At 49.1% G+C, this 27279-nt stretch overlaps 1 protein-coding gene and 1 long non-coding RNA gene across 5 annotated transcripts; one reads left to right on the top strand and one right to left on the bottom strand.

Annotated features, from left to right (window-relative positions):
* Positions 1-576: 576 nt before the first annotated feature.
* LOC146894860 (uncharacterized) lies at positions 577-1413 on the bottom strand. The gene is made up of 2 exons (XR_015001270.2): positions 1032-1413; positions 577-947 (listed from the first exon to the last, which is right to left on the bottom strand). It is a non-coding gene; the product is annotated as an uncharacterized LOC146894860 (long non-coding RNA).
* Positions 1414-1435: 22 nt separating this feature from the next.
* Positions 1436-22187, top strand: Wnt5a (Wnt family member 5A). 4 transcript variants are annotated; one of them, XM_048421146.3, is made up of 5 exons: positions 1436-2018; positions 7731-7864; positions 8975-9225; positions 13774-14066; positions 17401-22187. In XM_048421146.3, exons 1-5 carry the CDS (start codon positions 2013-2015, stop codon positions 17857-17859), a joined length of 1143 nt encoding a protein of 380 aa, XP_048277103.1. In that variant the 5' UTR covers positions 1436-2012; the 3' UTR covers positions 17860-22187. The 4 variants fall into 4 exon arrangements, with proteins under 4 accessions (XP_048277103.1, XP_085543903.1, XP_048277104.1 ...); XM_085687777.2 differs by lacking the exon at positions 1436-2018 and adding an exon at positions 5290-5430; XM_048421147.3 differs by lacking the exon at positions 1436-2018 and adding an exon at positions 6528-6802.
* Positions 22188-27279: the final 5092 nt, after the last annotated feature.

The raw sequence follows: 27279 nt of genomic DNA, 5'->3' as shown, positions 1-27279 counted from the left end.
TCTCACCTGAAAGCAGCTACGTGGGCGGCATGACTTCTCATTCTTGCCCGGCCGCGCAAGGGTCTCAGGCCGAGAAGCAATCCCGTCTACCAAACCTCGAGGACACCCGGGACTTTGCTGGATGCGCGAACCCACCCTACCCTCCTAGCCCGGTCTTTAAGTACCCTTCCCCGGGGCGTAAGGAGACATCCCTAGGAGGGTCTACACCAGGGAGGTCTTCTCTGCAGAGGCCCCAGTGAGTGCAGTTTGGGATAGGTGAGCCAAGGGTCTGGCTCGGAAAGTTGGGGTTCAGGTTCCCAAACTGGTCGATAGCTTTGGAAGAAATAGTCAGGAGGCTGGCAGGCAACAGCGGCCGAGTGGACGTCGTTCAACAGATGCCTGGGGGATGGGGAGCCTTGAGGAGGGGGCCCAAGGAGGGAACGTACCCCGCCTCCCGGCACCCCGGGCCCGTAGTACAGCTTTAAAATCCTGCGAAGTTTGTCATAGGACAGCCTCACCACGCATGCGCATAGGCAAAGTTGACTTTTTTCTCCCCCCACCCCCCTTTGCCTCTCCAGCCGGGTTTGGTTCTGCAACTTTAAAAAAGTATATATATTTTTTTTCCGCTGAGTACACCAGGGGAAAGAGGAGTCTGGAGAGAGGGAGAGCAAAAGTGAGGGAGCTGGCCGGGGGTGGGGGGGACACGCAGTCCCCGAGCTGGGGCAGTCAGTCTGCGGGGCACCGCATCGCATGGAAAGTTGCTGCAGGCTCCGAGGCGCCGCCTCCGCCGTCCGGAGTCCAGTTTGTGCGGCCGCTGCTTCTTGAGCTCCTTCCGCCGCCTCCTCCGGGCCCCACTACCGCCTCTCGGACCCCAGCCGCGACCGAGGAGGTGAGCAGCCTCGACCGCCACGGACCTCTGGAATTGAGTCGCCGCCGGCGAGCTCCTCGCTCGCCGTCCCCTCACTCTTCTGGAAAGGCTGGGGTTGGAAAGAAGAAGGCTAACCCGAAGAAAGAAAGAAGGGGACCAAAAGGGGGAAGCCAACGTTCCTCACCGGCTAGCTGTCCATTAACGGCTCAAGCCACCACGCGGCGGAAAGTTCAGGGCGGACTTGCACCCATTTTACGCCCGGTTTGTGCCAGACCCTAAAATGAAAGGACAAAATTTGGCACTGACTCTTGCAGCTCTGATGGCGACTTGTGCGATTTCCGCGGCATCTCCCGGAGAAAAAGCCATGCGTGCCTGATTGTTCTGTGGCCCCAAAAGCTGCTGCTGCTGCTGCGTGTGTGTATGTGTGTGTGTGTGTTTGCGCGTGTGCGCGCGTGTTTGTGTGTGTGTGTGTCTGTGTTTGGGTGTGTGTCTGTGTGTACATAGACGTCCACTAGCTAACTCAGCTGCAGGAACAGCCCCTGGAAGCAGACGTTTCGGCCACAGACCCAGAGAGGAGGAGCTGACGATCAGGAGGCGTGAGCCGCCAAGAGTCTGCAGAATTCGTGGTGTGAATGAACTGGGGGCACCTTGGGCACAGGGATCGCCCCCCCCCCTTCCCGCCTCGGGCCACAGTTGAGTAGTGGGGCATTTTTTTCACCCTCTTGTGAAGAATTTTTTTTATTATTTGTTGTAAAGTCTTTTGCACAATCACGCCCACATTTGGGGTTGGAAAGCCCTAATTACCGCCGTCGCTGATGGACGTTAGAGAGGGAGCGCCTAGCCGCGGAACAGTCGCCTGCGCGCCCTCGTCGGACCCGCGGCTCCTGCACCGTGTACCGGCTCGGCCCTGCGCTTGCTGCTTGCCCGCGCGCTGCGCCCTCTCGGTTCCCGGACGCATCTCCAGGCTATACCAGCTCGGCAGCCTGAGCCCGGGCGCCAGTGCTGGCTTCTGCTTCGGGTCGCTGCGCCCACCCGACGCGCCCAGGAGGACTCCACAGCTCTGCTCTGGTTCGTCCCCCTAGGCTTAACCCGGCGTCTTCGCTTGGATTCCTAGGCCGCCTTCGCTCGGGTGGCGACTTCCTCCCCGCGCCCCCTCCCCCTCGCCATGAAGGTAAGTGTTTTGTGCGCACCGACGCTCGCTACTTTTTTTTTTTTTAAAGTTAACTGAACTCCATCCATTTATTCCTATCCCCTCCATTTCACCGACCGCCTAGAGAAAGCTAAACCCCAACATCGTTGGCAGGGACGCCTGATTCTTCGTCCCTTGCCCTGGGGACACTGCCTCTGCGTCCTTGGAGACTTTTCGCACGGGCTATTCTTCAAACCTTTTCAACTATGGAGAAGAGCAAGGGCAGGAAAAACAGTAGGGGTCACAGACTGTGTTCCTTTTTATCCCTAGAACCTGGAGTGTAGTTTACTTTGTGTGTTTCAGCAACAGGATAATGATTCGATTCATCAAATATTTATCAAACGCTCACTTCACGGGCACGGGGAGACTGTGGCTGGAGAACTGAGGGGAAGAGAACTCCTGGGTTAGGAGGGCTTCGGGACTAGGGAAACTAGGGGCCACCAACTCCCCCTCCCGAGCAATGCACTTCCCACCCCTAACCTCCGACCAGGGCCGGGTTCTGGGCTATCCAGGTCAAGTAACCCGAGCGTTCCAGGCCCCTGTGCCTTTAAGAGTGCCTGGCGGGGGGCCAGCGCGCACCCTGCGCGGGGAGCGGGGTCGCGTTATTAGCATTATTAGCGGCCTCTGGGTGAGCTCAGGCCCTTTACTGTGGCAGTGGGGGCGGGGAGTAGTGGTCCTGGTGGCTTTAATCCTACCCCCAGAGCGGAGGCAGCCCAGTGCTTTAGAGACTCTGGGGCTACAGCGTTGCGAGAGCGGGCGGGGGCTAGTTTGTGAACTCGTGTTTGTTTTAATTGTCAGTTGTATGTTAAAGCCGAGTCACACACTCTGAGGGTCACCGAGAGTTCACTTTTACCAAAAAAAAAGTTAACGTTTCGTCTTGGAATATAACTAGCAATTTTCCAAACAACTTTTACTCTGTCTGCCCTCCATATCTCAATAACAAATTCCATTTATACTCCTATCTCTCGTTTCCAGTGTACTAGAGAATAAGATGAAAACTGGAAGGAAGATGCTTCCTAAAAGCAAGTAGCTTCTTCCCTCAAAGAAAAGGGCTTTAAACCCTGGTGCTCTGAGGCCCCGTTTTACTCTCCGTGCCCTGTCCGAACCACTGCTCCCGGCTGTACTTTAAAAGGACTACACGCTTTTGGGGAAATAACTTGGGCCCTGTGGCGAGGTCGCAACTCCTCTCAGCCTTTGCCCTCTGACTGATATTAGCACATCCGCTGCTGTCCTAGCCAGATTTGGTTTCAAGACCGTTTCCATCAAGGGAGATGTTTGGGGGGCAGTAGGAGAAGACAATTGAGTACCCAACAACTAGGGAATGATGGAAAGTGGACTTATGGGTGGACACGTGGGGACCCTTGCTCTGCTTTAGAGGGTGTGTGTGAAGACACTGGCGATCAGTTGTTCTAAAGTCTTGGACAAGCTGGCTTTAGTCTTTCTCTCTGCGGTTCGGCTCAAGATCCTCCGGAGGAGGCCCAGCCCAAGCCCGTTGTTTTCCCCTTCAGAGCGCTCCTGTGCATTAAGGGGTGCGCTTTGCGCCCGCAAAAACTCGGAGCCTTAACCCGGCCTTTTCTAACCGACCGCGCGGTGCCGGCTGCCCCCTGTTGGCCATCTGGAAGTAGGGCGCCTCCGAGTTCCATTCCTTCAGTTTGCATCCCTGGCGACCACTAGATCCCTCTCACCCACCATGACCCCTCTAAAATATCCGCCAGGGAACAATTTGTGTTGCTTAGAGCTGCGAATAGGAAAGGGCCATAGGTGTGACCCAGCAAAAGGGCCTCAGGAAATTGTACGAAGGATTTCTACCCTTTCTGGTTACCAGAGAGGGAGTGTCACAGTGAGAGGCCTCGGGTGTGGCCTTGGTCGGTTCACCAATTCTTTCTGTGGTGCTTCCCTCTCTCAGCCTGTTTCTTAGTCTGTTAAAAATAAATCCTGTCTTTGTCTTTGCCTATAAACTTTGTCTATTTTAAAAAAAAAATCCCTGTGAAGATTGGAGATTGAACTGATCTCACTCCGGCTCAGGTTTGGACCAAGTCCTTGTTGAATTAGGAGAGGTATTTGTGTATTGGTCCTGAAGAGTTCTGAGGTGCATCGCTAAGGCTCAGGAAATGGAGGAGAATCAAGCTAGAGTAATCTTCTTCTGTATTGTCACTGTTCCCGACCTCCTAGCCAGTCTTGGTGGCTCCGGAACTGTACAAGTTTCCTTGCCCTATCTACAGCTCCAGACAACCTCCAGACTTATAATATTGGCTATTATTGCCTGCTGCACGTGTGCAAACACATACACATGCACACACACACACACACACACACACACACACACACACACACACAGTGCCATGGTCACACGTTCTCGGTGTGGGGCAGCTATAGCTCAGCTGGGCCCTGGCCGGAGAGGTGGGGAGCTATGCTTCCTTTGTCTACCCCTCTTAAGTAGACCCCCTACTGGTCATTCTTCAGGGTCTTCTCTCTGGCTGCTCCTGAAACGCAGGAACCAAATTTGTGTCTGCAAGTTTCTCCATCCCTCATCTTGCGTCAGAGAAAGAGTAAACCGGGAAACACAGTTCATTTTCCACCTCTTCAAGAACGGAGATCTTCTGGGAGTTTCCCATCTTGCTTTTCGCCACCCAGAGCCTGGGTCACTCTCTTCCGCCTAGTTGGCATATCTCATCATTTCCACTCCCAGATGTGGCCCCTAAATGTAGAGTCTAGTAGAAGGCGATGACCAAACAGTGAGGTAGGGCTACTGCCCCCCCCCACGGGGGGGGGTGGCGAGACTCTGCCTAGCCTCTTCAGTGTTTGTCTTGAGGGACCGCCTGTCTCTGCACTTGATGACTGAAGCTTTTTTGCCCTTGTCCTGTATCTCTAGACCGAGGAAGTCTCTTTTTCCTTAACTTTTTTCTCCCTCTCCTGTTGGCACCTTTAGAACAGCACTGCAGTCTGCACCTTTGATCTAGTACATCCTGAAGGCTTTGGGGTTTGCTTATGGGGAAACGGCATCATCGAGATTCAACTGTCCTGGCTCCGAGACCAGCGAACGCCTTTCCTTTCCTTTGCTTCAAAGACCCCAGCTTCCTCTGCACGCGCATAAGAACAGATACCCTGGCTTCTCAGTCTGCTTTCCCGGGGAGCCCCTGTTGGAAAACATTTTGCTCATTCTCTGGATAACTCTGACCAGAACTTTTGTTTTAGCCCCGCTGCGGCAGTCTCACGAAAGTTCTCCTTTCACACCGTCTTCTTCGCTTCCGATCTCTGATAAACACACCCAGACGGATGTTTTACTCTCTAACGTGGAGGTGTTCATTAGTGAGTTCGCTGTGAGTTCCTTGAATCGCTCAAATTTGTGGGGCTGCGACAGAGTGGAGAGGGAAGAAAACCGAGGTGTTTCCAGGCAAGTGCAGGGGGTCCAAGGCAGAATCTGCTCTCGGGGTTTCCTGTCGATCTCATTGGGACACCCCTACTCTGGAGCCGAGGAGACAGGAGTTGAGGAAACCGGGAGGCTCCACTCGCAGTTGGCGAGGGTTCTGGGAACTAGTGGATTTGCCCTGGGGGCGTCAGGCCGGGAGAGGGTTCGGTTTGTGTGGTTTCGACTCTAACAAAGAGATTCCCTGTAATCCGCCGAATCTGTTATCAATTTCTCCTCCACCCCGCCCCGCGCGCCCCGCCCGCTGTGAAGCTCCAAAAGTGAGTGAGGCCCGCCGCGATCTGAGAGCTGGAGCCCTTCGTGTGTGTCTATGCACGCGTGTGTGTAAGTGTGCACGACGGTGTGTGTGTGTGTGTGTGTGTGTGTGTGTGTATGCGTGTACGCGCGCGCACACTCTCGAAAATGGTTTCTGCCTCCACTCTATCCTGTGTAGCGGGGGCTGCGCGCAAAGACAGACCCCGAAGCCCACCCCTCCCCTGGAGGAAACTTGACACTTCAGGCGGGGGTAGGGAAGGAGTCTGAACCTTCTCTCTCCAAGACTGGGGAAACTCCAGATTTCCATTCTCCAGGATGCGCCCCCTGCTTTGCGGTGCTTTGGGGACCACCGGGCCGCAGTTTGGAGCACTGGTTAGCCGGAGCTGGGAAGCACATAAGCATTTCCTCTACCAGGAGCCCGGAGGTGTCCAAGCCAAAGGGGTGGCCCGCAAGGGAAAGCTACCGCGTGTTCCAGGGCTCTGTAGTGTTTCTACTGTCGACAGGGTCCCCTTCATCCGTTTCACGGAGCTGACCTCGACAGGGCCCTTCCATCGCCTGGAGAAGGTTCACCTTTCTTGCCTTTCCAAAGGAAGGAGCTCCTTCGGTGGCTGCGGGCATCGCTGAGTTACACTTATCAGAGATGTGAAAAGGGACGTTGGAAACCTGCTCCTCCTTCCCACACTCTCCTTTCTCCGCCGCCGCCTGCAGGTGGAAAAGTCACCAGTGGGAACAGCAACTGAACTTTCTGCCCCCCGAATATCTTCAGGAAGGGAACGTTCTCCGCCCGGCTTCTTGCGCCCTGGAAGTCAGGGACACCGCTTATGCTTCGGAGCGTATGCATCTCTAGCTCCACTTGGGGACCTGTCCCTTCGGCCGGTTTACCGAAGAGTCCGACTTGGGCCAGAGAGGCTAGGCTGGAGAAAGGGTGGCGGTGTAACTTCAAGGCACAGGCTCACAGTGGCGCGATGGAAACGTGGGGGACAACTCCAAGGGAAACACCAGGCCCTCTGTGGTCTCCATCCCCCGCCCCCAGCAGCTGCTTGACCTGGGGGCCAGAGGGAGAGGAAAACGTCAGAATAATGGGGTACGAGGGAAGGACCGGCAGGGAAAAGAACCGAAGCCGGACCATTCTTTTCGCGGGAGACCTGTATCCCTCCTCTCCGACTGAGAGGAGGCCGCTGGCTGGCCGGAGGGGGCAGGCTTTCCGGTTTCCCTGGATGGGGGGGAACGGACCTCTCTTCCCATTCATTATCCCTTACCCCCAACCCCATCTACTTCCCGCCCCAAACTGGCTGAAGCAGAACCTAAAGGAAACCCAGGCTGCTCTTCCCCATCTGGAAATGGCTTTCCCAAAATCGGCCCGTAAACTGATTATGAAACATACGATGTTAATTCGGAGCTGCATTTCCCAGCTGGGCACTCGCGCGCGCGCTAGTCCCTGGGGCCTCGCCCCCACCCCCTGCCCTTCCCTCCCGCGTCCTGCCCCCACCCCCACCCCCGTGCCGGCCACCCCGCCTCCTCGGCAGCCTCCGGCAGTGCGCTCCACTCGCCTTCGCTCTCCTCTCGCCCATGGAATTAATTCTGGCTCCACTTGTTGCTTCTGCCCAGGTCTGGGAGAGGACGAGGGTGGCGGTGGGTTCCAGAGTCTATTCCCGAGGAGGGACCCAGCGCAGCGGGAGACTAGAGGGAAGCTTGCGGGGGCGGTGTGCGGGACTGGAAGTCGAAGGAAACCTGGCACCCAGTCTTTGACTCAAACAGCATTGAGACATGTTTGTAATCGCTGGCGTGTCCCGTGCGCAGGATCCCAGCGAAATAAGATTTCCTGGTGAGGTTGCGTGGGTGGATTAATTTAGAAAAAGAAACTGCCTATATCTTGCCATCAAAAAACTTACGGAGAAGCTCAGTCAGTCAACAGTAAACTTAGGAGACCTCGGATGTTTCCGTTGTTTAAACTTGTATGCTTGAAAACTATCTGAAGGCAATAAACGTCTGCTCCTTTCTTCCCTCTCCAGAAGTCCATTGGAATATTAAGCCCGGGAGTGGCTTTGGGGACGGCTGGAGGTGCAATGTCTTCCAAGTTCTTCCTAATGGCTTTGGCCACATTTTTCTCCTTCGCCCAGGTTGTAATAGAAGCTAATTCTTGGTGGTAAGTTGATTCTGTGTGCCTACTCTTTCCGTTTTTAAACTGTAACAAACATTATGCTACAGTGTTGAACTTTGGAGAGTGAGCATTTATCTAATACAGATGCATATATGTTCTCTGTGCCTTTTAAATATGAATTTTCTTGTAACCTGTTAATTTTACAAATCACATACTCAGTTCCACGGGGGAAACCCGAATCTATAAATCTGAACTTTTTTCTATGAGGCCCTTGTTGAGCTGTGGTCTTCCAGTACCTCGTGTAATAAAAGGGAAATACACTTCTCTAATAATTGTAAGCGTATCTATAAAGTTGACTTTTTGCCACCTCTAGGTAAAATAAAAAATAATTAGCTTACCTTTTATTTTTCTGTCATTTGAAGTTATTAATCCCCAGTGTCAGAAGTAGAGTCCTAGAAGACAACTAACCCCCAAGTAGAGGCTTTTGCTTTTGAAATCTGATCAAAAGGCAATGAACTTGAAGTAGTCAAATGTCCCTTAAATGAAGGCTTCTCTCTGGATTGCAAGCTATGTGACGGCTTACTGGATATTTTCTCCCGAGAAAGCAGTAGCATTTCTCTGAATGTGACCTCTGGACATTGGATTTTGTCTTAGCTCCTTCCCTTTTAATGTGTCTGAAAATATGGGTGATTTTCCTCAGTCTGTGTAAACACCCCTCTTTCCTTCCACTCATCGGAAGGTGCTGCTCTCTCTCCCCTTTTGATGTTCCTGCATTTTAAAGGCAGATCCATCCACTCTGTGGGGACTGAGTCACTTTCTCTTAAAGTCAGTGGCCGGTCTCTGACAACCTTCATTTCCCCCCTTTTCTGAGTGACTCTTAGAAATATTGGTTCAAATATGTGGTGACCAGAAAGGAAGGCAGTGGAGGGAGCCAGATGGCCGGGTGGGGACTACACAATACCTCTGTTTTCTTAGTGCAGTTTTAACAGAGGAGTTTTATGAAGCCCTTCTCAGACTTTGTCATGCGGACACACAGAGAAAAGGCATCTATATGCTTCAAGTCCTGTATTGCTGACATGCTTTCGGGGAGGTGGGGGGAGCTACCTCCAGAATTCACGTAAATCTTGGATGCACATCTCCCCCTCCCCTTTGCAGGTCTCTAGGTATGAATAACCCTGTTCAGATGTCAGAGGTATATATCATAGGTGCACAGCCTCTCTGCAGCCAGCTGGCGGGACTTTCTCAAGGACAGAAGAAACTCTGCCACTTGTATCAGGATCACATGCAGTACATCGGGGAAGGCGCGAAGACAGGCATCAAAGAATGCCAGTACCAGTTTCGGCATCGGAGATGGAACTGCAGCACAGTGGACAACACCTCTGTCTTTGGCAGGGTGATGCAGATAGGTAAGGAAGCACTTGAGATGCCCACTGGCTTTGTCCTATGCCCTTGTGTTTGCTTGAATGATCGTTGGGGTGTCTGCCTTTACAACTCGGTGATGGCTTGAAGATTTCTGTCATTCTCCAGAACAGTATTAGTTCTGATCCCACGTTTGACCGTTAGTTTCTAAACTTCTTGAAACAATTCAGGAGGGGAATGCCACAGATACCACCATTCCCTACAACACTCCTCCTCCTCCTCCTCCTCCTCCTCCTTCTGCTTTACATTTTATTTAAAATAGAAGCGGGAGACTTGATTTGAATTATCAAAAGTAGATGGGGGAAGCCAAGCCATTGAAATCCTTTTAAATCCAGAGGCGCTTGGGATGGTTAGATGTGTCTGAAGCACAATCAAAATGCCCCCAATTGTCAGTTTTCAGAACGCTGGCAATGCTGGCAGTAAGGTTTTAATTTTCCTAATATAGACATTTCCTGAGGCTACAGAGATATATAAAGTTAAAAGCTTTATTTTTAGTCCCAAAAAGAATTTTAATAAGTGATACAATTTATGTGTGCGATTTTCGACTATCGGCAGACAAATACACACTTGAGCTTTCAACCCAGAAACTTTGAAATAGCAGTTTAAATGTTTTGCTTACAGCTTGAGTTTTAATGTTAAATATGGTGTTGAACTTGTTGATCCATTCAGGGAGGAGACAACATTTAAATTTGACCAAGAGAAAAAAAAAACTCAGTTTGTCTGTGGTTTTCTGCAATAGTCTAGAATCCTACTTGACAGATGGGCCCTGTGTGTTTCTAGTGTGAATATTGTGGGTTTCTTTAGTTTTATGCAAACAAGCCCTTATAATTAATATGACGGCATTGACTCCAAAAGTAAGAAGCAATTTATCAAGGCACTTAACTGTTATATATTGACCGGAGATAAAAAGTTGGCTTAATATCCATCACAGATGGATAAAATACTTTTGAAAGAAAACTCTGAAAAATGCTTTCATTGAGAACAAAAAAGAGTTGTCAGTGGATGCATGAGCCAACAGGCTTCATAAACTAACACAGGTTTGGAAGCCACTGCTCGGGCTAGTGGGAGAACAGCCTGTAGCCCCCAGCCTGCAGGGTTCATGGGGCTTTGTTCTTTCTGTCAATGATTAAAATGTGCTAATGTATATCCTGGGGTTCAACTGGAGTTGCTAAGCCTGGGGGGACTAAGAATGGTCCCTGGACATAGGCTGTCTTAAGGTAGACACATGGGGCTATGGTGGAGACATTCCTACCTTCTGATCCTGTAAGAAAGGAGCAAAATCCTCCTTCTAAACCCTATCACAATGTCAAGTTTCAGCATTCCCTCCTGTATGCAGGGCAATAGCCTTTTTAAAGCCTGGGAACACTGCTTTCTCACAGGGATAGTAACTAGGAAAAGCCAGAGGAAGAGGGCAGTTGGAAGTTCTCTACTGTGCGCTCACTTGCATTCAGATCTGATTTACCATCCCCTCCTCATCCTCAACACATGGCCTGCTCTGGCCCAGAGCATACTGAATAAACTCTCATCTGATGAACTAATCTCATTACTGATGGAGATTCATTTTAAATGTGGCCCAAGATTCAAAGTCTTTGATACTTCAAATACCTGCATTTAATTGTCCCTTGCCAGTGTCCTCTTTGGTCCTTGCCTTGTGGCACTCAGTGGTGGGGACTGGGTGGTGGGGCTTGTGGGAGCCCCATCCTCTCCTAGCCTGGTGGGGAAGGAGCAGCTGGTGCTATGAGTAGGTCATCTAATGCCCCAGGAAGCACAGACTGCATCCTCACTGGCCAGAGGTCCCCTAGGACCTGGTTGTCCTAGAGAAGAAAGCCACCTGCAAGATTAGGTGGGACTTTTTTCTCCTTAACTCTTTGAAACAAGAGAAGCAGAGCAGGAAGATTAGAATGGATTTTTTTTCGATGAGAAGGGACAGGGGTTGAACTCCAGGAACAGAAAATTGTCTTTACCTTCTTTTTCCTAACTCAGGCTCTGCTTGAAGTCAATGCTCTTAGGGAAAACTGAAAATATCTTCGGTGCCCAAGGTGTGCCCATGTCACTCCCGAACCCCCAGTACTCCAGGGAGGTGGACAGGGACTGTGAGAACGTGACCCTGTGAGAGGCCAGTGTCTGAGCAGCTCCTGCTGCCTCCTCTGACCCTTTGCTCAGCTCATTTTTCTAAGGTGCCACTTGCCCTGGAGGCCCTGCGCAGTCGCCTCCTGGAGGGCCTGGGCTTCGTGTTGGGAACATTCTCATTTTTCATCGTCTTCCCCTTTCCTCCCAGCTTTTGTCTCTCGATTGTCTTTGTTTCTACACTGTGAAAAGATGTCAGGAAGGCACCGTTTTTAAGGGACATGAGGATTCAAGTCAGAATAGATTTCATGCAGAGGGAGACCCAGTCAATGAGCCAGCAGGATGACGAGATGGATGCTCGGGCAGCAGCCAAACAGCACTTTTTAAACTGATGTTCCTGCACACTCAACAATTAGCTGAGAGAGCCCTACCAGGTTTTGTATTCTGGGTGAAAATGGAAATGACTGAACAAGACTTATGAGAAAGAGTTTGGGTGGTTTGTGTTTCTAAAAGGGCCCTTTATGCCCTATGTGCTCCAGGACAGTGCCGCACCCCTCAGGATCACTTTATCTCCTCTTCCTCTCTCCACAACACTTTATTCCATGGTCCTGCCCGGGCCACAGCATTTTATTATTATCAATGTTAACCTGCACAATACTCCAATCTGTCCACCCTCCTCATTTATTTCCAAACCCCATGAACTCTACTGTCTAATTTGAATTAGACAGATAGAAAGTCCCACTGGAACTTTCTGCACGGATCCTCCTACCAACCACAACACACTCCTGAAGTTATTTATTTTTTTTAAGTGCAGGAGGGAAGGGTCTGTGTGAGTCAAAGCCATGGTCCTTCCTGGGGAGTCACAAATGGCTCCAGTGAGCTGTGGGGCAGAGCTTCTCCAGGGAGAGGGTAACCAGGACAACAGGACCATCACTCTTGGACAGACCTTTTCCTTGGGGCTGGCTGGGTCCTGCTGAGATCTGCTGTCTTTGTGCTACCCCTACTCCAGAAAGATGCCAGCAAGATTTCTCACTGTACAAAAACCCAATCTGGTACATGGGCTTTGAGCATCGGAAGAGACCTTTATTTTGTGGGCATCAATTTCAATCCCCTTATTTTACAGTTGATTTTGAAAGGAAGGCCCTAGCTTCCAACCCAGGCCATGCTTCATTCAGGGAACAGAACGCTAACCCTTTCCCACTCATGGTGCAGTTGTTTAGCAAGTTGTTCTTGTTACATGAAATATGGAGAAATTTCTCGGTATGCAAGTCAAACTTAAGCTAGTCTCTGCTAATGGGGCTCCTGTGAGTGTTTTCTGGGGAGGGAAGAACTCTTTTTGTTCCCCACCCCCATTTTTCCCCAGTCTGTTTGCTCAGGAGGCAAAGGCTATGCATGGTGCTCTAAGGCAGGAGAGCTGGGGACGGTGGGGTAAAGGTAGACAGTAGAGGTGTGCCAAGGCCAACCAGGAGGTTGCTTCAACCACCCATTTTCAAGTGAGAGATTTCAGGGCAGGGTTAGAACCCTTGTAGGGGTGATAGAGTAGCTAGCTTAAAAGGTGGTGCAGGGGAGGAGAGGTTGTAGCTACAGGGGGGCAGTGCTAGGTGACAAGTAGCTATGGTCCCTCAGGCAATGTCTGGCGGAGGATGGGAACCTGAGATTCTCAGAAGCTTTTGAGCCTAGCAAATTCTGCTCTGTTCAAGATGAAAATAATATCAACATTAGAACAAGGATAAGGGAGTCTGGCCCGGTTCTGAGCTTTCTTTTAGTGGCTTCTTTTCGTGTGCATTTTGGGAAATAAGAAGTACTGAATATCTTAAAAAGTGTTTAGTGAAAAATCAATCCAGCAGCACTGAAGTCCTGAGTAGGCTCTGAAATGTCCCATGAGATGCAGGTATTTCTGTCTCCTTTGTTAGCTGGTGCTTCTGTGTGACCTGATCCATCCTTCTGAGTTTGCCTCAAGGTGGGCCCAGGGCCTGCATGTGTGTTTCAGGGTGGGGTCCAGCGCAGGGCGTCAGCTTGAGGTTTATCTCTGCCTGTTTGCTGCAGGAGCAGCTGAGAGGCATGCTGGGATGCTCTCTCGTTTACCAGATAATCCCAGTTTGCTGTGTGTTGGAGGCTCCTCTTCTCTCTCTCATGGGCTGTTATGGGGGAGAGGGGTTCCTGCCTTCAGTGATCCTGAGAATCCTTGCTCCTGTGTTTTGACAAGTGGTTTGCCGCAGCCTCCACAACTGGGTCCAAGGCCTTGTGTGCTGGGGCATCCATCTCCTCAAGAATTGGTGTGTGTTGAGCTCTCTCAGTCTTCTCCAGCTGCTGCATAGGCCAGGGGTGATGGAGGTCTTCTTAGTACCGCCCCCCCTCCACGCCGGCGCACGTGCCCCCCCCCCCCCGCACGCACACGCAGACACACAACAAGATCCAGGCCTCTGCATGGGGCAGGCAATCTGGTGACGCCGCATCCTCTCCCGCAGGCAGCCGAGAGACCGCCTTCACGTATGCGGTGAGCGCAGCTGGGGTGGTGAATGCCATGAGCCGTGCATGCCGCGAGGGCGAGCTGTCCACCTGTGGCTGCAGTCGTGCTGCGCGCCCTAAGGACCTGCCTCGGGACTGGCTGTGGGGCGGCTGTGGAGACAACATCGACTATGGCTACCGCTTTGCCAAGGAATTCGTGGATGCACGAGAACGGGAGCGAATCCATGCCAAGGGCTCCTATGAGAGCGCACGCATCCTCATGAACCTGCACAACAATGAAGCAGGCCGCAGGGTGAGTACTTTAGTCTCCCTGCCACCCCTCTTCTCTGCCTGTGCACAGGAACTGGGTTCTCTCTCCTGGCACCTTCACTCAGCTCAGGTTTCTGGGAGACACCCATACCTTGGGTCTCTGTGCAGGCTTGACTTCCTCTGTCTTCTTCTGCATCCTTGTCCTCTCAGCCTCTTTATTTTTCCTTAAGTCAGTTCCCTCATGGGGCCCCTTTGGAGAGAGGTGAACATTCCAGAAAGGCCTCCTCCTCCAGGCGCCTGAATGGTACCATTAATGGGTCCTGAGTCCAGAAGCTCCAGCTGTGCACTGAGAAGTATGTTGTGTTTCTTTGTAACTGGTCCCCACCAATGGTTATCAGAGCTCATCCATTCGTGGCCGGCTTTCATTAGGTGCTCCACTTAGCAAGACCTTACCCAGCTTTGGACCCTACTTTCTTTCTCCTCATCTGCCATAGATAAAGCAGACCTGATGGGTTCAGAGTATTTCCAAAGGGCTTTTGTTAGGGAAAAGACAGAAGTTTTAGCAGTGTGGCATTGCTTCAGTCTGAGTCCAGGGTGGCTCTTGAGAGTCTAGACACAGAAAATCTGTCCCCAGCCTCCCTGAGCCTCTTGTTCCTGCTCTTTCCTTATCCTGCTGGAGATATGAAAAGCTACTCCAGGATATTTTTAAAAAGACCCCCTTTTTCCCCCTGCGGTTAAACACATGGTACTTTATGGCCGCTTTAAAATGAAGGGGTGAAAATGTTTCTTAACTTTGGCAGCATTGAAAACCAGGATCATTATTTTTTTTTCTCTCACAGAATCCAAGGTAGGTGCCAGGAACTTTCTGGTCACAGATTTCACTCTTCTATATTTTGGGGTGAGGAAAGAGGAAGATAATCACAGTGTAGACCCAAGGACAGGAAGGAGGTTTAGAACGCTCTGGTCCCACAGCCTCATCTCACAGACTGGGAAACTGAGGTCAAGGGGAACTCTTAGTGGCCATGTAAGACAGTCAGTGGATCTGTGTTATAAGTCTCCGTTAATTTGCCGTAATCAGAGCTTAGGGCCAAAGAGCTGCACTGTGGTACTAGAGATGCTGCTGTTACATCAAGTCTGTCTCTCTTGGTTTCTGAGCCCCAGTTTCCACATTTCCACACCTTCCCATGGCCATGGCAATGGCTCCCACTCGGAGTCATTGTGAAGACACAGTGAGGTCAGGTGTTCGGGTATACCATGGGAAACCCGGCCTACAACAATGTTGCCTTTGGTTCCTTCTCAGGTTTTAGTTTAGTGTCTGTCAGTGGTCAGTGCTTGACAAATGATGAGTTAATTATTAAACATTACAGAATAATTGGACATAGAGAAGTCAAAGATTGTGTAGATAATTCCAGCTAACTTCCTCTCAAATTGGAGGGTAAATAGTTAAGGGTGACAGGGAGGACTAAGTGTAATGTGATTTTGCTTATGCTTTCCTGAGGGGACGTGTACTTGCTATCCTTGCTCAGGTCTTCCACCTCAGGGACTGGTCCTCTCTCTAGGTTGTGGTTGTCATGGGTCCACATGTCATTGAAGGGGTGGGGTCCAGCTCCATTCTCTGGAAGCCCCTAAGAGTCCATTCCCAGGGTGCCACCCTCCTGACACCATTCCCCTGTGTAGGATCTGAATGGCACATCCAACCAGAAATGTTCCAGGCCATCTCTGGGATGTCCTTATCACTTCTTTCCTAGAAAGAAATCCTGCAGGGCTTGGCCACTGACAGAAGAGGGTCAAGCATTTCCAAGTGGCGAGAGGGACCCCTGGAGAAGTTGAGAAGTGTGTTTGCTATTTTTGTTGCCCTTGATATTGATACTTTGATATTGCCATATTTTGATGTGTGACATTTATTTGGTTGTACTCTATCGTGGGGATGATGAGCTAAAGGAAGTATTTTGGTCAGTGAGGTGACACAGGAACCAGCTCTTCTCTAACTTAGGGGTTGGGACCTTTGAAAGTTGTATACTATGCCAGGGAACCATATTAAAATTTCTTTAGGTCATTAGCTTTTGGTTTTCCTTAAAAGGGAGCAAAGAGTAAATATATTTACAAAACCTTCCCCAGACTGAAAGTCTTTATGGCATGAGAATGTGCTGGGGCTCCTTTTCAAAGAAAGCCCTTGTGAGCCCTTAGAGGCGGAAGGTGGTCGTTTGAGCAGAAATGACTGGGTACTGGACAGGCCCTGGCTAGCACTGCCACACCATGATGACTTTGGAAGGTTGCTGGCATGAGGAACTGTGGGCAGTCAGGACTATAAATAGGCAGCCACCACCTCCCAGACTGCTGGGCATAGTGCTGCGGGGCCAGACCTACGAGTATTGCTCCTGCCCGAGGTGACTGGGCAAAAACCCAGGGCCATGGCCCCATCACCTTGGTAAAAGACCAGGTTTACCGAGTGGGTTTGCAGTGCCAAATGCTTCCTTGCCTTCCTCATCTTTATCCTCCCAAGTGTGTAGGAAGCTGGCACCATCCGCAGGTGGCAAATAGAAAGAAAGAGCTAGCTGCCTAAGTTCAAGGGCAAAATCAGACATCCTACATCCGTGACTGCAAGGTGGTCCTTGAGTCCTGGGATGGGACAGGACAGAATAGGGGCTATAAAGTGAATGGAATGAGCGTAACTGAGACCCAGACCAAGTTCTCCTACACCCTGGTATGTGACTTGTGTGAGCCACCTACTCGCCATGCCACGGTGCTATCATGTTTCTGTACATGCTGCAAAGCTGCTAGTCTGAGTGGATGAGATCACAGGTGTCAGGGCTGTTCTGACAGTAGAAGGACATAGTAATATGGTAGGATGGGGGAAGTTTGGAACACTGAGCCCTCTAGGGATGGATCTAAGCCATTGTAGGAAGGCCTACTGTCTGGATACAGATCCTAACACTCTCTATTTTCCAGTGGCTGGGCAGGAACTCACCTCTCTAGCTCTCTATTCCCTTCTCTGTGAATGGCAGGATGACAGCACATCTTTTGGAAGCTTGGGTGTAGGTCTGCATTCAGGGAAGACAGGGAAGAAATGGACTTCATATGGTACTGGTGACATTTCCCTGCAAAAGTGGAGGCCACCGGAATATTGTTTTTTCTGTCCGCATTTGAATGCCATGGTTGCAGACAGAATGATGAAAGCTAAGGAGTTGTAGGGTTTTCAACGAAGGTAACAGTATTTCCCGTGATGGGGAGTGAAGGAGTTAAACACAACCCTTGATTCAGCCAAGAGTCATGGCTGCCCCTAGAAAGCGGAAGACAGCTTCGTTCACCATGCTCATGCCCGAATCTCAGCTCCTCCAAAGAATGTGCACAGTAACCTTCTCCCTTTCCTCCTGCAGACCGTGTACAACCTGGCAGATGTGGCCTGCAAGTGCCACGGAGTGTCTGGCTCATGTAGCCTCAAGACATGTTGGCTGCAGCTGGCGGACTTCCGAAAGGTGGGCGATGCCCTCAAGGAGAAGTATGACAGCGCCGCCGCCATGAGGCTCAACAGCCGGGGCAAGCTGGTCCAGGTCAACAGCCGCTTCAACTCCCCGACCACGCAGGACCTGGTCTATATCGACCCAAGCCCGGACTACTGTGTGCGCAATGAGAGCACAGGCTCGCTGGGCACACAAGGCCGCCTGTGCAACAAGACCTCAGAGGGCATGGACGGCTGCGAGCTCATGTGCTGTGGCCGTGGCTATGACCAGTTCAAGACAGTGCAGACTGAACGCTGTCATTGCAAGTTTCACTGGTGCTGCTATGTCAAGTGTAAGAAGTGCACGGAGATTGTGGATCAGTTCGTTTGCAAATAGTGGTGTGCCTGCCCATCCCTCAGCCCGTTCCCAGGACCCACTTATTTATAGAACGTACAGTGATTCTGGTTCTTTTTATTTTCCCCCAGGAACTGCAGCTGGAACCATATTCTTTTCTGTTACCATCTAAGAACTCTGTGGTTTATTATTAATATTGTAATTAATATTTGGCAATAGCGGGGGGGGAACCAAGAAAAATATTTATTTTACGAATCTTTGCAAAGTTAGTACAAAATTTCTTTCTTCTGATGCTACAGGATAAAGGGGAAATAACACATATTCTGACTTAGCTGCATGGTTTGGGTTCACATCTAGAAGGTATAGGAACTATTTTCTTCTCAAATATGGAGTTCTATGGGATGGGTGATACCCTAGTGAAAGAGGTTGGTGCAGACCTATGAATGACTCAGTTCCTATGGTCAAAATGAATTGTAGATGCTCTGCTACAAGACAAAAGAGCTTAAATCTAGATACAGTAAATACACACACACACACACACACACACACACACCACACCAAAAAATACAGACTATGAGACACTCCCCCTTCCAGAGGTTAGCAGCCTGCTTTTTGTATTTTCAGAATGACCTCTTAGAATGTAAGAACAAGAATCTCCCATCTTCCTAAACAGGCGTATCATGTTTTTTATTGTAGCCCACCTACAGATACTCCGTTTACGGATATGCCTTTTTCTAACAGTTCATGAAACTTGGGGAGCTGGTAGGCTGCAGGGGCAGGATGTCCCCAGAAATTAGAAAACTTGAAATTTCCTACATTGAGGCCACATCTAATTCTAAATACCGGACTTTATGTCTGGGAAGGAATTTTTACTCAAAAACTGTCTCAATTTGGAAGCCATCTTACTGTCTTAAAGATGAAAATTACCCATGAATTCCATTTGCAGACCCTCTACCCAGACAACAAAGAAATCACATGTAGTTGAGCACTGCAGAAGGACAGAATACCTCTTTGAGGAGAAACTGGCAGCCACTTTCCTAGTTGACCCCACACTCTCTCTAGACTCTGTGCCCTTATGGGATGGGATGCTGGCCATGCTTGAAGTGGTGACTCCCGTGGATGCTCATGGCTTGGTGGGCAGGAAATGCACGTGAGGAGTTATGCTCAAAACAGCTACTTGGGGATTGCGTCTTTCTCTAATAGCTTTTCTTTGGAAGTACAGTAACTTCCTGGGTTTTGCTGATATTACTCGGCCCAAGGAGTCCACAGAGATGTTGCAACCATTATAATCCTGTGTTTAGACTATCCGTTTGTGCTTTTCCTGTCATCCTGCAGGTGGACGCTTAACTGTTCCTAGTGTACTTGAACAGTTGCATTTATAAGGGGGGAGGGAGTGGTTTAATGGTGCCTGATATCTCAGTCTTTTGTACATAACATATATATAAATATACATATATAAATATAGATATAATTATATCTCAGTGCAGTCCGTGGTTTAGATTTACAGTTTGCTCTGGGCTTACACTCTGCCTGGAGTATTGCCCTTCATTGAAGTACAACTGGGACTTCTTTTTTCCAAAATTTTGAGTCTTGATATTGGCATGTGACTCTCTGGGATCCTACCATGAACACCAGGAAGCAAGCTAGACTCTGAAGAAGCCTTCAGGGCTGGTGTCCTGAAATATATGTTAGTTAGAAGGTGGCCCTTCTCCTTCCTGCCCACCCTCAGTTCTCCACCCTCTCTTTGGTATCCTGTGCGGGGAGGGCATTGTTGGCTCGTCACAGCTGTGGACCTTGAGAGGCGCTCAGAGCCCAGGAGCACCCACCTCGTCTCCATTTGCTTAGCTCATTTCTCAGTGAGGACTTGTGCTTGTCCTGTCTGACAGGACTGACCTGAGTCCCTGAAGCAAATCAGCTCACTGCAGAGTTAGCTAGTTTAAACAGTGTTTTAAAATGAGGGCACCTCTATTTCCAAAGTGACATCTGCTGTGTTGTTGTAGGGCCTGATGCTATTTTTCAAGGTATGAAAAGATGTATGTCTCCCTTCGTTGGCTTGGGGGCCTTCTGGTCACCTCAGCCCCATGGCTCTTAACTTATTGCCCCCAAATATTCATTTCCCCTCAGCCACAGTGAATCACAAACGAAAGATCTTGAAATGAAAAAGCACTAATTTAGTTTAAAATGTCACTTTTTTGGTTTTTATTCTACAAAAACCACGAAGTACGCTCTTTATGTTTGCTAACTAGGTCATGTTCTTTTTAGTGACTCATGTTCATGAGCAGAGTGGAGTTTAACAATCCTAGCTTTAAAAAAAACTATTTAATGTAAGATATTCTACGCGTCAATCAGATATTTTGTATATCCTCTATGGCCTTTATTCTGTACTTTTAATGTACATATTTCTGCCTTGTGTGATTTGTACATTTCACTGGTTTAAAGAAACATTGAAAGGCTTATGCCAATGGAAGATAGAATATAAAATAAATTGTTACTTGTATATTGGTAAGAGGTTTCAGTTGTCCTTTAGCTGATTCACGTGGAGAGATGTTTTCAGGGGAAGCCACAGGGGTAACTTAGGACTGCTATGTGTTTGAATAATAGAAGAGAGGACAAGTTTACCAAAAGCAAACTATTTGGAGGCTTCAAAAGAGTTCTCTATATGCAACAGAACAAAAACGGAATTCTCTTTTCCTATATATGTTCCTTCAAAAAGAGAGAGAGAGAGGAGTCGAGCAGATGGCGTAAAGCTGGTCACAGAATCGCTCACATTCTTTCGGCATTATGCATGCGACTTAATTGTTTTAGAGTGCGCTGCTCTTGTAACATCCCAGAGATGAACCAAAGAAGCTCACGCTTTCGTCCATGTCCGCCAGATTTTTGAGCTCTCTCCCACACGTATGTGCACGTGTGTGTGCATGTCTGTGTATATCATTGTGTTTGCCCTGCAAATGTAAACACTATGCGAGTTTACCGTGGGCCACGCGGGGCATCTCTGTTCTCCGTTTGAATGGGCACAGTTTTTATGAAAAGAAAACTGCAGCGAGCAGGAACTAAAGGTTCCTTGTGTGACGTGCAATTAATAAAAGGCCTCCAGCTTTCTGGAAATGAATCCCAGAATCTGTTCAGGCCTGTGCAGACTGATACATTAGCTAGCCTTTTGCCCTTCTCTTTTTCTTTCTGGATAACCTTGTAACATACTGAAACCTTTAAAGAAAACCAAGAATGCATTATTCCACCAAAAAAAAAAAAAAAAAGCAAAAAAAAAAACCCAGTAGACCAACATATAGAGTGTTTAAAATAGCATTTCTGGGCAAATTCAAAGGCTTGTGGTTCTAGGAGTCACATCTGTTTCCGTTTTTCTTCAGTTGTATATTGACCAGTGTTCTTTATTGCTAAAACATATACTCAATGTAGCAATGTCAGCATCTTTTTTCTTCCCATTCTGGAGAGCATTCAAAACCTTCCCAGTACAGGAACATCAATGAAACAATTATACACAGGCTGTGGCAAACAGAACTGTGTTTAAAATGGTCCATCTTGGGCTCCAGGTCAAGACTGTATTGTTCCAGTCCTGGTTCTTTGTGCTCTTGACCTTCCCGGCTGCCACTTCCTGTGACAGCAGCTGCCTGCCCACATTCGTTCTCAGAAGATTTTCCTCAATAGCAATTTCCAATGTGTTTTTCCACACCATCATTCAGGCGAATGGAACCTTCAGATAGGGGCCCGAGAGCAGGATAACACACCCTGTGGACAAGAACCGTATTAACTGACTAGAGCCACCACTAGCAAAAGCTACCCAGCAACACTGAAGTATAAGCAGGGAAGGCGGATGGCAAAGTTGCTTGTGACCAAGTACATATTTCACGCCAGCAAGCATGGCGGCCCCGCTCCGAAGCGCTGCGCTGTTACTGTAAAACGTGCTCCAAAGTACTGGTTTTCTGGAAAGGTCTTTTCTGGTCTTCACCTCTCGGTGAAGTAGCCAACAAGATGCCATATTGTGGAAGGGAAGAGGATTTTTTTTTTAAATTGCAGAAACATTTAGAGACATTAGATTTAAAGTTTATAAAAAGGATCTTTGAATTTGCCTGCTAACGTGGACTTTATACTTAAATCTGATGATTGGATGATGTTCTGTGTTGGAGAAACATCTTGTTAGCCAACTTTATAAAGAAGATGTAATGAAAAGTTGGTGTGAGCCAATCTAGAAGGCTGAATAAAAGCTCTTACAGTGTTGCCAAACCAAGGAGGGACTTGCATCTTAGATCGGTTTTTATATGATTTTCAATTTGGCGGAGATAGAAAGGAGATAAAGATTATTTATTTTTGTTCGTATCTTGTACTTTTCTATTAAAATCATTTTATGAAACCCAGCCTGCTCCTATGTGTGTGTGTATATTTAGCAGAGAGGGGCTGAATTCATTTGAGTCTGCTGTGGGCTTGGATACTGGTTTAGAACTTCAAGGAGGAAAAACCAAAACAAACAGCAACAATAAAAAAGAACACTAATATCTCCGACGTGAGAGGTCATTACGCTTGGACCTCAAGGATTTATTCTGTAGGTTTGTGCTGGCCTTTTGTTGGCCTCCTGTTAATTGTCCTCTTTCTTATTGGTCCCTGGAGACCCCTGCAAAACGATTCTCCCCTGTAGACATTTAGTATGGAGGGAAGGAATTGCCATACTGTTCTGGGGGGGGGGGGGATGAGCTGAAGAGAGAAGTAAAGGGGTGTTTAAATGAGCAGATGGGACCAACTGGAACGTTTTGCTGGTTGCTTATTTCATGACACAAAAGCTGTCATGAGTTTCTTAGCTAGGGGTTCCCCCAACCCCACACCACTGGAATTTCAGACTCCGTGACTCTCAGGAGTAGATCTTCCCTGTGCAGGCTTACCAGTACTTCTGGCCTCCACTTACTCCGTTTCCAAGGCCACTTCTCAGTGGCTGAAACGTCAGACAATGTCCTGGGGAAGAACACTTGCAGTGAGAAAACATGGCTTTAGGTGTGGGACTGAGGTTCTGAACACTTAGGGAACTTGGGGTGACTAGACCACAGTGGTGTGCTGATGCTTGCGTGTGTGACCCCAAGAATGAACAAAATCCCTTTGGATGTCTCTGTAGAGACACCGGAGCTCCAGCAAGCTGACTGTCTCCTTAACAGATCTGAGGCTCAGAGGCGGGCTCAGATTCTAAGGCTCAAGTTTTCTTTGCCACCTGGAAAAGCTGTGGAAGGCGTTGTGACTCTGAACCCCCTGCATGTATACCGTGAGAGTGCAAGTTACTTAGCTCTTGGGGCTGTGCAGGAAAACCCACACAAACAGGATTCTGTTGCATCCTAATGGCATAGCAAATGTTGTCTGGGAGGGGAGGAGGTTAAGGTGAGGGATAGTAGAAGCCTGAGGGTTCTCTAAGGCAACCTTAGACTTGCTCATGGTGGGGCTGCCTTTCTCCAGGCAAAACTGCAGCCCTGGTGTCAATGCCTCCAAATTTGTTTTGTTTAACCTGCATGGTAGACTTTTTTTAAAGAATGCAGTGTAACTGTGGACTCTTAAGGGGAAGCAGTTTCGCATTCTGGCTTGAAAGCCAGGAAGAATGGGGGCTGGGCTCTTGGGTAGCAGCTGTTACTCCTGTGGCCTACCTGGTTCCTCAGTGTTGTTTATTTTTCATTCTTTTTTTTTTTTTTCCAACAGAGCGCTCCCCACCTCAGGGACTCTTCAGTTCATCACGGTGACATTTTGGTCCAGGGGATTCCTACGAGGGTCTCTTACACAACGCAGGATGTTTTCCTCTGCTAGATGACAACCGTACTCTCCAGCGTATGACAATCAAAGTTTTGTCTCTGGACATTGCTAGATGTCCTGGGTGGTGGGGCACCCAAGGGTGGAAGCAACGGTAGTTGCTACTAAAAGTGTGTGTTGAGATGCTTGCCAATGAGGTTGAACGTGGAAATGCGCCAAAAGCACTGGACTCCCTGTGCGAACAGGCCTCTGGTGTGCCACTTAGCAGATGTCTAAGAGTGGCCAGAGGACCCCCTTCCCAGGCTTGGCCCTGCCACTACCCTGCAGTGTCTTCTAGAACCTTGTGATCGCAGCCCTCCTGTGGAATAAGGAACAAAGGCAGCTACCATACTAGAGTTGATATGTAAGTGATGGCTGCCCCAAACCCATTACCACCCCAAGGCGGCCTTACCACCCTTTCAGAAAGGTGGGATTACTTGAAAAACAAAGTCGGTATTGTCCAGCCAGCCTGCCCCTCGCCCATCTAGCTCAATGTCCAGGCCCCTCTAGTAGCTGAGCAGAGGCACCTAAAGCACATTCCATTACTCAGGCTGTAGAGAGCTGGGCAGGAAACGCTCCTGGCCAGGAAAAGCCCTGGCGCTTTGGAGGACTCACAGTGTCATTAATGTCGGAGAGGGCAATGCGGCAGCTGGAGAGCAGGTGGGATGGGGGCTGCTGCTTAGCTCCTTTTGGTGGCATTATGTCTCTGTGTAGTAGGGAACCTGTAACTGTTACCTGGGCAAGTGGGGAGGCACTTGCATTGGAAGGTAATACTTAACTCCCTCCCTCCAATCCTCCCTCTCTCTGTCTCTCCTCTGTCTCAACAGACTCTTATTCATTATGTAGCTTGGGATAGCCCCAACTTTGCTGTCCTTCTGCCTCCTCCTCCCAAGTTAGAATTCTGGGGTTATGGGTATGTGCAGCTATGCCTGACAGCATTTACTTTTGTCTGGCACTAATTTTTTTTTCTTTACTTAGTTTAAGACTCTCAAGGGCCATTGGAGTTAGTACTTTGGTTTGTAGATGAAGGGATAGATAATTCAGGGAATTTGAGTCTGAACCAAGTGTGCCTCTACCTACCACCTTCTCTTTTGCTGTAGTAGGCTGGTGGTATGATGGGAAGATGGCCTCCTAATGGGACACTGCTTTGCCAGAGCCTCTGCAGGGATGACCAGAGAACTTTTGTTCTGTCTAATGGCGGAGACCGGGAGTGTTGTGGACTTCAAGATGAGGAGCCTGAGGTCTTGAAACGTCACTGTGAATTCTCTCTTTCTGTCACCCACCCTGAATACCAGTAGTTGATGGAGCCCCAGTTTGGGGAGGTCTGGGACCCCGGCTTACCCTGTGGAGGAGAGTCATGCATCCTCCAGGCGTTCTCTTTGTGGTTTGCTTGGAAACTTCTACTGAAAGTTGTTGTGGTTTATTGTTTTCGCTGTGTAAAGGTGTGTTACATTGGCTGATGCTGCAGAAAGTGACTGTGCTGTGTCAAGGTGTGTTACTTTTGTTTAATTACGTAGAGATGTGTTGCATTTGTTTCACCCTGCCTGCCCAAGGCCCCTGATTGGTCTAATAAAGAGCTGAATGGCCAATACCCAGCCAGAGAAAGGCGAGGTGTGGCTGGTGGGTGGGAGAATAAGTAGGAGTCGAAAATTCTAAACTCGAGAGGAGAGGAAAAAAAAGAAATGGGGAGAAAGAGAGGGACATGCCCGGGGCAGAAGTCGGGGAGAAGCCAGACAGCTGCCAGCCAGATGTGGAGACAGCAGGAAAGTAAGATACACAGAAAGAATGAAAGGTAAAATCCCCAAGACAAAACGTAGATGAAAAAACAGATTAAAATAAGAGCTAAGCTAAGGTCACACATTCAAAATTAATAATAAATCTTTCTATCATGATTTGGGAGCTGGTTTGTGGCCCTAAAAGTAAAAGCTTGGTACAGTAGGTCACTGGGATTTGGAATTAGAAATTACATCCAACATGTTGGCTCTCCTGCCAAGGCCTTCACTCGATCCCGAGACTTCATGTGGGTCTTCTAGTCAGAGGAAATTGCAGACAAGGTGAGTCCCTGGTACATACTGGTATCCCATCTTCAGGATATATGGCCCCCTGATGACTCCAGAGGAAGAGACACAAAGGATGTCTGCTTACCCCCTCAGGAGAGGCATGGATAGACCTGAGAAAAATGCCATCCATGTCCAGCCTGGTGGGCTGATGCCTGGGCGGGGGCAGGTTTTGCAGTGGCTCTGGCATAGGTAGATCCTGCAGAGAGGCCAGAGCTGACTATAGACACGGCTTCACTCATAACTGGGCAGGTCATGAATTGAATGTGCTTTTCTCAGAGTGTGATCTTCCATCTCCAGTGAAGCAGCCTGGGCTCCTGGAGACCTCTTGAGGCCAAAATTATGGCTTTCGTTGCATTCGCAGACCTGAGGATGACTGGTATTCAGAGACTAGGGGGAATGACTCATTTACTCCCACATACCCACCATAGGCACGGTAAAAGGGAAAGACAAAAAGCTTAAAGATAAAAATAAAAGACCAAACAACCAAACAAAACCAAAACCCCAAAACAACCTTGCCTCCAAGATTTGCTCATTAGCTGTGCATCCTTTGGCCATGTACTTAACCTCTCTGAGCTTAAATAGTTTCATCTATAATGTAGGAGACTGTGGTCGTGTTATGGGTGATAGTGAGCACTGAGCACTGACAATTCTGCTAGCCTAACCAAGTGCTTTTACTGCGGCCGCCACAGGCAACTGAGAAAACAACCGCTCCTCACCAAGGTTAGGCAACTCAAGAACCTCTGGATCCCACAAACTTGGGGTGCTCAATTGAAATGACTCAGTGGGGGTCCACAGGCATTCCCAGAAGGCCTTTCCCTGTTCCAGGAGAGACCACCCGCACTGGGCAGTATGAATTCATCAACACAGTGCAGGGTGGAGGCTGAGAAGTAGGAGATGAGGTCACCAGGAATGGAGCGTAGCAGGGTCCCAACCCTGGCCCTAACATCCTAAGCATGAGGTACAGCCATCAGTTACGGCCCTTGGGCAGACTCTCAGCTTCCTCCCGGCTTCAGTCTCTTCCTCTGCAAGCCCAGGAACAGCGGAACAGGCTTCTGGACCCCAGTGGCTTCCACTCACTATGCCCAGGCTGTTGGGCCAGGGGAGAACAGTGGAGATCACAGCCTGACCTTTGACTCTTGTCCAGGAGGGGTCACATGGCTGTTCCTCCTTCTTCCACCATTGGAGGGTGCCATAATCAGCAGGCAGGGAATTCTCCTCTGCATGTGAGTCAAAGGACATTAGAGCTCTAAACCCAGGCCATCTGGTCTGCATGCTGACCTACCACTGCCTGCCATTTTGCTGTGTGGCTCTGGGTATGTTTTGTGTCTTCTCTGGGCCTCATTCTTCAGCATGTGAGCAGCAGCTTGCATGGAGTCACTAAGCATTTGCTTTCTCCTCCAATTAATTAGCCTTTCTCCAAGAAGCCATCCTTATTCTGAGATGGGAAGCATCACCATCCAATGAATCAAAAGGAACCTGGGCTACATTGGTTGGCCCTTGTCCTTCTACCCTTCTGCCCTCTGCCCATGGGCCTTGCCCTCCCCTTGCCTTTTCCAGGTTCTCTCTTTCTCTGTAATAATCTGAAATTCTGAGTTTCAAAAGCACCTACACAGTCTTGGCCCACTTTTGT

Source organism: Myodes glareolus, chromosome 5, assembly GCF_982192425.1.
Source record: "Myodes glareolus chromosome 5, mMyoGla1.1, whole genome shotgun sequence".
Classification (NCBI taxonomy): Eukaryota; Metazoa; Chordata; class Mammalia; order Rodentia; family Cricetidae; genus Myodes; species Myodes glareolus.
Note: the sequence above shows the minus strand (reverse complement) of the source record. Positions and strands in the feature narration are given on the sequence as shown.